This window comes from Misgurnus anguillicaudatus, chromosome 13 (genome assembly GCF_027580225.2).
Source record: "Misgurnus anguillicaudatus chromosome 13, ASM2758022v2, whole genome shotgun sequence".
NCBI lineage: Eukaryota > Metazoa > Chordata > Actinopteri > Cypriniformes > Cobitidae > Misgurnus > Misgurnus anguillicaudatus.
The window spans coordinates 23,537,046-23,546,722 of NC_073349.2; the positions used below are offsets into that span (position 1 = coordinate 23,537,046).

At 35.5% G+C, this 9,677-nt stretch overlaps 2 protein-coding genes across 5 annotated transcripts; one reads left to right on the forward strand and one right to left on the reverse strand.

The window, feature by feature from the left end:
- Positions 1–922: 922 nt before the first annotated feature.
- On the forward strand, positions 923–4,725 carry taf8 (TAF8 RNA polymerase II, TATA box binding protein (TBP)-associated factor). Its single transcript, XM_055189063.2, has 8 exons — positions 923–1,112; positions 1,882–2,041; positions 2,496–2,594; positions 3,342–3,404; positions 3,513–3,637; positions 3,913–4,060; positions 4,195–4,337; positions 4,444–4,725. Exons 1-8 carry the CDS (start codon positions 1,065–1,067, stop codon positions 4,582–4,584), a joined length of 927 nt encoding a protein of 308 aa, XP_055045038.1. The 5' UTR covers positions 923–1,064; the 3' UTR covers positions 4,585–4,725.
- A 477-nt stretch (positions 4,726–5,202) lies between these two features.
- Positions 5,203–7,371, reverse strand: LOC129431259 (ciliary microtubule-associated protein 3). 4 transcript variants are annotated; one of them, XM_073875446.1, is made up of 7 exons: positions 7,257–7,371; positions 7,012–7,137; positions 6,747–6,883; positions 6,274–6,372; positions 6,073–6,167; positions 5,407–5,524; positions 5,203–5,306 (listed from the first exon to the last, which is right to left on the reverse strand). In XM_073875446.1, the coding sequence occupies exons 1-7, from the start codon at positions 7,354–7,356 to the stop codon at positions 5,241–5,243; spliced, it is 741 nt and encodes a 246-aa protein (XP_073731547.1). In that variant the 5' UTR covers positions 7,357–7,371; the 3' UTR covers positions 5,203–5,240. The 4 variants fall into 4 exon arrangements, with proteins under 4 accessions (XP_073731547.1, XP_073731548.1, XP_073731545.1 ...); XM_073875447.1 differs by having other exon boundaries at positions 5,203–5,336; XM_073875444.1 differs by having other exon boundaries at positions 6,031–6,167.
- Between the last annotated feature and the right edge of the window lie 2,306 nt (positions 7,372–9,677).

A 9,677-nucleotide genomic window follows, 5' to 3' on the forward strand; every position in this document is an offset into this window, starting at 1 on the left:
GTATTACACTTTGTAGTATGTAAACTTTGTATTACACTTTGTAGTATGTAATCTTTGTAGTACACTTTGTAGTAAACTTTGAAGAACGCACACTTTGTAGTACGTACACTTTGAAAGACGCACACTTTGTAGTACACTTTGTAGTACACTTTAAAGGAAGCACACTTTGTAGTACACTTTAAAGGAAGCACACTTTGTAGTACACTTTAGAGGAAGCACACTTTGTAGTACACTTTAAAGGAAGCACACTTTGTAGTACACTTTGTAGTACACTTTAAAGGAAGCACACTTTGTAGTACACTTTGTAGTACACTTTAAAGGAAGCACACTTTGTAGTACACTTTAAAGGAAGCACACTTTGTAGTACGTACACTTTGAAAGACGCACACTTTGTAGTACGTACACTTTGAAGGACCCACACTTTCTAGTACACTTTGAAGGATGCACACTTTCTAGTACACTTTGTAGTATGTACACTTTAAAGGACACACACTTTGTAGTACACTCTGTAATAGGCACACTTTGAAGGACCCATACATTTTGTTCATTATATAATATCTGAGCAATATCTGCCACTGCTTCGTTAATCAATACAATTGTATTTATAGTCGTCAAATGTTTTTTTTAATCAGACCTTTAGATTACAGATGTTTGTAGTGATAATAAAAAAATTACATTTTCTTTACCTGCAAAAACTCTTGTTTTTTTTATAAATGACAACGTCAATATAGTTGCTGTTTAATTGCACCAGCAAATTTATCATGGCGGACAAAATAAATCACAGATGAAGGTTTTAATATAGGGTAAAGTTTTAAAATCAAAATGGGATCAACAAACCCTAGATTAGCTCTAAACTTGCTTAATTTAATCCTTGTTGGTGCAACCCAAACTTGGACTTTTATTTTGAAAATACGCACGACAAAAAGCAATTTTCCGGTGGCCCTGGTACAGGGTTGCCATTTTTACCCAAATTAACAACACAAAATAAACCTCTAAGGAAGTAAATAATGCACAGTTTGTGTATTCACAATTTTTAAATAGCAGGAAAAACTCGCACGAGTAAAATGGCAGATTCTGCAGTGATGGGGAGCGGCTCTTTTAACGCCGGAAACGTAAATATCATTTTGTATTTCTCGTTTGTAGCCTGTTAGCTTAGCTAAACAACACTGACGTTCTGAGTTGTTAAAATAAAAAACACATTTAAAGACAAATAGACACCAATCCATTAACATATTTAATGCAAAACCAAAAAATGAACATGCCATCAGTAAACGTGGTGAGCCATCCAGCAACAGTACAGTGTCTTTAAAGGCTTTGTTTCAAAACTTAGCGAGCTGCCGTTCTTGACAACATTTCCAGACATCATATTATGGCGAATTAGTCCATAACTACTGTAATATTATAAGTCCATAATCGTACAATCATCCTTTCCCTGTTGAAATGCACAATACAAATTACAATGGTTTCCATTAAAATCACCATCAAGAGTCATCAGCTACTATTAAACCCATTACAGAATTACTCTAGTCTATGTAGTGTGTGTGTGGGTCTTAATCCAGCAGGATTTAATGATGTTCTACTGGTTTTTATCCACCTGATAAAAATCTTGTAATAGAACCCAACACATTACCAGTACAGCAGTGTTTATCAACCAGGGGGCCGGGGCCCACAGGGGGGCCTCGACAGATTTAAAAGGGGGTTGAAGATGGCTGATTTCCCAATAAGACATTTCTTATTGTTTTGGTTACTTTTGTAATGAATATGCATCTGTCTAGTCATGCCAAGCTCTAGAAGATTCTATTGGGTAGAAATAGAGTGAGTGACCGTTGAACGTTACAGTAAACCTTTTGATCTTTATGTTTTAACCCATGCTGCTTATAGCGCTCAGGGTCCAGTAAAACCAGCACAAGTCCTTTAGAGAATTACCAGCTGGCTCGACGAAGGACCCTGCAGGTGGTGGTGAGCTCTCTGCTGACGGAGTGTGGCTTTGACAGCGCGGAGAAAGCTGCAGTAGAAACCCTCACTGAGATGATGCAGAGCTGTGAGTCGATACAAACTTTATATATCTACATTATGCACGTGCTGCCTATTATATTTACTTGCATTAAATCAAGCATACAGACATGCAAACTCCATAGACAGTACTGCTATTAAAGGGATAGTTCACCCAAAAAAGAAAATTCTGTCATCATTTATTCACTGTCATGTTGTTAAACCTGTATAATTTTCTTTGATTGATGAACACGAAGGAAGATATTTTAAGGAAGATTTGTAACCAAATGAGCCCCATTCACTTGCATAGTAGGAACAATGAATGGACGTAATTGGGACGGTTTGTTTACAAACATTCCTAAATTTTTCCTTTGTGTTCATCAGAACAAATAATTTTTTTTACATTTATTATTTTTTAAAAGTCTTTTTATAAATGTGTATTTTTTACCAAGAAGAATGCCTATATATAGTTATGTGCTTTTGCTATATTATTATTCTCATAGATATAACTGAAGTTGGACGTAGTGCGAAGGCGAACTGTGAACACACTGCTAGAAGTACTCCTACACTTTCTGATGTGGTCATAACGCTGGTCGAAATGGGTTAGTTGATTTCAATCAATATATACAGTGTTCGACAAAACTTCTTTGTTTGCCATGGACCAGTGGCGGCTCGTGACTGCTCATCCGAGGGGCGCAAATTCAAACTATGTGTTCGAAGTGTCATGTGTGCTGCTTGTGTTTTCAAAATATGTGTTTGTTGCATCATGTGAACCATGTGCATCACGTGTTTTGTCAAACTAAGTGCCTGCTGCACACGCGTCAAAACCGTTTATGATAAAAGAGACACTCACAACCACAAAATACACGCAAGACACTCCCTTAACAGTAAACTCTGATTATGCATGAAATTATGCGAGTATCTGGCACTTATATTGACAAGACATGTGATGCACATAGGTTCACTTGATGTGCCAAACACATATTTTGAAATTACGAACCACAAACATGACGGGCTACATACATGTTGTGACGAACTTCGCATCGAAGTCACCGGCCGCCACTGCCGTGGAGTCAAGAAATGTCTAAACATTAAAAGATGAATATGAGACAAAATGACAAAATGTCACGTTTTATTTGTTCACCTGTTTTAACAAGTTTGTGTTTTAATTCTTCTGTCGAATGTGAGCATATTTATACAATTATATAAGACAGTAAGCATACTTTTATACAGTAGAACTCCCTATTTTAGGTAGCATATATTTAACTTATTTTAAATATGTTTAAATCCTAATAAATTTGCTTGTGAGATTGTAAGTAGCTTTGTCGCTCTGTTTTTTACAATCCTAGGATTTAATGTGGATACTCTTCCATTGTATGCCAAAAGGTCTCAAAGGATGGTCATAACTGCACGTAAGGGTCCTTCTGAAAGCTTTTTGACCATATCTTAACCTTCATTCATGTATAATTGTTTATTTCATAATGTAACTTTTATTAATTTAATACGTTACCTGTCTTCAGCACCAGTTACAAATGCTCCCGTGGTCCCGAAAGCCCTCATGGCCGGACAGAAGCGCACTCACCCTGCGCACATCCCAAGTCACTTCCCGGAATTCCCAGATCCTCATACTTACATCAAAACGCCAGTGAGTCCCAGTTCACTTTGTCAGTTGTTCATTAGGAGCGTTTTCGCCCCGTTTACCATTAACATTCACCTCAGATGGATCAAAATACACCTTTAAACAGTTCCCAAGATGTTTCCTTATTTGACCTCTCAGAGTTGGGCACAGATGTGGCTAAAATGCTAAAAAAAATCTAATGTAAAAGCTGCAGAACATCTTTTGGGTAATTACATTATTCTCATACGGGTAGTAAATTGTGTACGGTGTTACGTATTAACATCGTCTCCTGTGTTTTTCAGACCTTTCGAGAGCCTGTGTCAGATTACCAGATAGTAAGAGAGAAGGCAGCCTCACAAAGGAGAGATGTGGAACGCGCTCTCACACGCTTCATGGCCAAGACTGGAGAAACACAATGTCTCTTCAAGGATGACACCAGTACCTTTCCCTGTGAGTTGCCTGAAAAATATGTTAACCAATCTGCCTTAAATCCTTATATTTTTTGTTGTCATATAGCTTGGATTATTCTATGATAATTTGGATTACAGTGTGACACTTGTATTCATATAACTTTCTGTAATCAGTAATCGCTGCACATCCAAATTCCATCCCGTACCTGAGCGCCTTGCTACCCTCTGAACTAGAGCTTCAGATGCTGGAGGAAACCGATTCATCTGAACAGGACGACCAGACCGACACAGAAAACAATCCCAGCAACATTATGCAGGCAAGCCAGAATCTTTATCTTTTTATTTATTTTGCATGTCTACATTATTATCAACATCTGTGCTTTACCTTTTAATACACATTTTTTATAATTTCATATTTTTTAGGATGACTCCGGTGGAGATAAGGAGAATGCAGTTCTTCCACCAGGTGGTGGTGTATCTGCAGGGAAGGCTAATGAGGAAAATATGATTGACAACCCTTATCTACGACCAGTCAAAAAGCCCAAAGTTAGAAGGAAGAAATGAAAATGGCGATATTGACTTATCTGTTTGTACATTATCCCATAATCGTGACTTCTTAGCATTTGCTAATCACATTGTGCAACCGGACGTTATGGCCAACATGAGGAACAAGTCTTGAAACAACTGCAATTTGGAAACAATGTCTCAACGGTTTAGCGAGCGCTTCAGCCGTGGTCCGCCAAGTTACTTTTGGCTTTTATTTTTATAAAATGACAGTTGCACTGTCAAAATTTCACAAAAGTAGTTTCCAAAGAGTAACACCAATTTACATCCAAAATGTTATAATTTATGATTTTGATATGTCACATCCTAAAATATAGTTTTCAGTGTTAACATTCATTTGTGTTTCTATGTATTTGTTACTTTTATTAAATGTCTTTCTGTTGTTTGGCTTGAAGACATTGTCACAAAAGCGTAAATAAAAATAAACCACCATGTGAAAGTAACAATACCATCTTCGGTAGAAAAGTTCTCCATCACAAACTATTACATATAACTGTAATGAATGTACCCAGAAGACATTTGATTTGGGATGCTTCAATAATACAGGCTATTGAATGAAAATGGAAAAGGAGCAAATAAACCTGATTAGTGAAGCTTTAATGACCAAATACATAAAGATTGGTAGTTACTGCATTTTTTTTATTTTGTTTTCTTCATCAGTAGTACAAGCGCAGATACGCAATCCTGTTCCTCTGTGTCCGAAAGTCTCTGTCACATAGAAGCTGCGTTCATACAGAACACATGAAAAGAAACTAAAGTCATCTATATGAGCTATGGAAAACATTTTTATCTGCATTAAAATTTTTAAATGTGTTCCTGTACCTCCGTTCGCAGTGCCTTTCTCTCCAAAAGAGGCACTCTTGACCAATCTGGACTGCCAAATTTCATAGGCCAACACACCTTCCTGCTTTGGATGGTGTCATGTGCATATGCCCCTGGACTTAAAAAGACAGTACAGTTTAAGTCTAGAAGTCTAAGATCACATTTACTAACTATGTTAACATTTATATTTATGCATTTTGCAGACGCTTTTATCCAAAGCAACTAACAATGCATTCCAAGGTGTACATTTTTTGTCAGTATGTGTGTTATCTGGGTTCAAAGCCATGACTTTTTGCAATTTGCGCTTTATAAAAATGTGTTTGGAAGTGTTTGGTGGCTTGTAAATTCATCCCTGTTTGGATCCTAAGGAATGAATGGGGCTAGGCTAAATGTTAACACATTCACGACACACTTAACAAAGATTAAGTGTTTGCAATAAAAAAAGATAGGTATGTATTAATTTGTCAAAGTTGAGGTAAGAAAAAAGTAAATTCTTGAAAAACAGTGGTGTTTTCCTTTAAAAGAGCAGATTAGTTTGGACATTTTTCTACAAACACACAAATGGAAAGTCACTTTTAAGACATTTAGGGTCATAAATAAATGTGTACTAGTTACAGAAGTTACCCAGGACTGGTGTTGTCCATTACTAAGGGTTTGACCCCGAACCTTTGTGTTGAACTGTTGAAGGATGCTTTACCAGGAGAGCAAACTGTAGGCTGAGCCCAATCCTCCTGGTACTTCTGTGGTGAAGGGGTGGCCATCTATAAAACCAAGTAATGCACGTTCTCTTTAAAAAATCATGTGTGATCTGAAAAAAGCTAGTTTTAAAGGAAAGTTATTGTGAGTTAAAAAAAGATTAGGCACTACCTTAACAGAAGGCAAAAATCGTGGGGCGGTGCGAGCTGCTAAGGCATAACCCCTTTTACTCTCAGGTTTGTGTTGGAGATCATACACAAGAGTACCCACCTGTAATATAATACAGTACATACATGAGTTCATGGTCTTTGTTTCTGAATATTATCAGAGGTTGGTTGTTGTATCAAACAACTTCCCTTGAAATGTTATTAACACACAAACTTCACTAAAATGCAGGGGTTTAGGTTGGTAACTTGAGGTATAGTTCTTCAATTATTATTAGGCTATTTTAAGTGTTATTAAAGTATAAATGATTTAAAGTTATTTACTAAAGGAACCATTTGCCAAACAACTGATGATTTTAAATTAGTGTGGCCTTTATTTGATATTTATTTGTTGGAGAAATCTGTCAAATGGCTTTAAATAATTATAAAATATATATTTGCTAATAAATAATTATTAAATATATATTTGCCGATACTCACATTGTGGTTGTCGTAACATCCGGGTCCTAGCTCTGTAGAGCCACGCAGCGCGAGCAGTTCATTGCCCATCCGATCACGCGCAAAGTGCGTTGGAAACATGAGACGTTTCTGGCAGCTGCCAAACGCGACTCTCGGAGCTTGATAGGTGATTAAAAACAGAAAATGCAAATGCATTTACGTGTATAGAGACAATCGGACGAAAAAGAGACTTTAGGCCTGTTAAGCATGCTGTTTTGCTGGTGCTAGATAAATGAATGTAACGTACCCGAGCTCTGTGTCGCCATAGCTTTTTGGTGTTGTTTTCCAGTAGCCATGGTAACCAGGTGCGAGTGTGCGGACCACATGGAATTTGAACATGAGCACATCTTCTCTAACTGCTTCGACGTGTTTTCTTGTAAATGAACATTTTTTATCAGACTCTAATAATAGATTCTGTCTGCCTGAGGAGAATTTTAAGCCAAAGTATTTGATGAGCGTATAATACATAATATGAGATAATCCTTGCGATACCTTCACAAAAGGGCACTAAATCACTTTCCCGCTCATTCTTCTTCACATATATCTTTATGGTGGTCTGATCTTTTAAATGCAGTCCGGACAACCATGTCATTATAAAAAATTAAATAAAACATGAATTTTCCATAACTAGTTGACAAATATGTTGTCTGCTCTTTTAACTTAAACAACAACAACAAAACGTACTCTCTCTCTCTCTCGGTTATTTGTTTGTCCCTTTTTGACCTAACAAAATAATACTTCATCTGCACTTCTGTTTGTGGGTCAGTGACAAAAACTTGTTTTAAAAGGACGCATCAGGTTTATTTCAATGCACATAGTTTATTTATGTTAATTTTATGCAATACAAAATTACATTTGCAGCATTTTATGAAAGTTAAGACTGAATGGACCTGAAATGTCAAATGGTGCAACCGCCAATTGCGACAAAGAATGAGAAATATTAAATATTTTATCCACCTTGGTGGCATGTAAGAGTAAGCATAAAAAACATCATTTTAAAATATCATTTTATTAGTTATTTCTAAAGGAATGTAAATTTAAATGCGTTTTTGTAATATTTGTCCTGACATATGCTAATAACAGCTCTGTTTTCTAAATAATCTTTGACAAATTATGTAAAAATGTTTGTAAAAAAATCATATTACACTAAACTAGATGATTATATTTTGTTCTACATTTTGTTATAAATATATATTTTTATTTTTATTAGTTACACCAATTGACACAGACCGGTTATACCATATTGACATTTTTGCAATTATCCCCCAAATATTATTTCAAAATGAAATAAAACCAGAAATTTTTGACTTGGTCCTCAAAAAAAAGTAAACTGCAAATTTATTTAGAAATTTTAACCCTTTAACATTTAATTGAACCATACAGACTCAAAATAATTAACGTCACGTCATTGACCCTTTTAACAAACACAGCATCCACTAAACATGTTAATAGATAATAAAAGAGGAATTGACAATTAAAATGAATTTTATGATAAATGTTGAAACAACATTTACAAGATTTCATCATATACAAGATTAAAAAAACAACTGAACCTGTCTAGTCACATGGCCATTGATTCCCACAGTGACAATTGTCTGTATGACTATATCCTTTGATTGCATCATAGCAATTCGAAGGATGCTTAAAATGAAGTCTCAAAATGTGTCCTTATTTCTCTGCGCTGTTAAGGATAGAACGAATGGATCCTCTATCCCAAGATTCATTGCTGCCTGTAACTATTAAAGCCTTTACTAAATAAAAGTGTTATTTATCAGAAAAAAGTTTCTTGTCACTATTTTAGTATTAGACTATAAATTATGTTTTGAATTAATAATATTCTGTTTATGTTGCATATATTTCTAAAGTCGATTATATAGGCTACTGTTGGTTAGTTTAATCTACATCAATGTGTAATTTTTTCTAAAATCAATTAATATTTTTCTGGTTCCATATTTATTTGAATAAATCAGAAACATCTCTGTTGTGTTCTGCTGACAGGCGCAGCGTGGTGGGCGTGCAGACTTCTGAGGCTGCCATCTTCAAAAGAGTGCTCGCGTTTGAGGTCGCGTCCTTAGAAGGTCGCAGCCTTTGAATTGGGACAAAGCTTTTTTTGTCTGCAATTTAATAATAATACAGACCTATTTCTTTTGCTATTGTTTTGACCACAATAATCAGTATTTTTTTTATAGAGACCTTCAATTTACAATATGTCTGCAGCTAAGAAGTTATTTTAAGAATTAGTTGTGCAAATGTAAATTTAATTGAAAAATACAGTACAGTAATCAAATATTCAGAGAAAATGCAACATTCCTAAACAAAGCTTAAAGATAATTGTGACCCTGCCTGTGAAAACCCATCTGAAGTATTTATTTGTGATGTACCGTTTTCTACATAAAATCATGCTGTAAAGAACATTCTGTGAAAATATAAACTTAATATCTAAATATATTGACTGAGTAAGGTCATGTCAGCAATTGAAATTATACTGAAATAAATGTTTGAAATCAAACTGTGATGCTCTTTATGCAACCCAGAGACTTTAGTCTGCTTTTCACAGGTCTTAAGTGACATATATACTTGAGCTGTTACACACACCAAAAAATGGTAAAATTTAAAAATGGCAAACAACCAGAGGTAGACACTATGGGGCAGTTTCCCGGACAGGGATTAGCTTAATCCAGGACTAGGCCTTAGTTTAATTTGGAAATATAACTAGTTTTAACAAACATGCCTTACTAAAAACATTACCTGTGTGCATTTTGAGGCAAAACAAAGGGCACTGATGTATTTTATGATATGTAAGTGCAAGTTGTTTTTAGTTTGGACAGCTCTTAAAAATGTTTTAGTCTAGGACTAGTCTAATCCCTGTCCAGGAAACTGCCCAAGTTTTAGTTACATTTTCCAAGCATCTGT

Excerpts from the sequence above, each read along its gene's own strand:
- taf8 (XM_055189063.2), top strand. The coding sequence starts at position 1,065 with ATGGCAGATTCTGCAGTGATGGGGAGCGGCTCTTTTAACGCCGGAAAC. Across the intron at positions 2,595-3,341 it reads CATAACGCTGGTCGAAATGG|GATTTAATGTGGATACTCTT; the intron begins GTTAGTTGATTT and ends TTACAATCCTAG. Across the intron at positions 3,638-3,912 it reads ATACTTACATCAAAACGCCA|ACCTTTCGAGAGCCTGTGTC; the intron begins GTGAGTCCCAGT and ends TGTGTTTTTCAG.
- LOC129431259 (XM_073875444.1), bottom strand. The coding sequence starts at position 7,356 with ATGACATGGTTGTCCGGACTGCATTTAAAAGATCAGACCACCATAAAG. Across the intron at positions 6,884-7,011 it reads TATGGCGACACAGAGCTCGG|CTCCGAGAGTCGCGTTTGGC; the intron begins GTACGTTACATT and ends TCACCTATCAAG. Across the intron at positions 5,307-5,406 it reads GAAAGGCACTGCGAACGGAG|CTTCTATGTGACAGAGACTT; the intron begins GTACAGGAACAC and ends GTATGAACGCAG.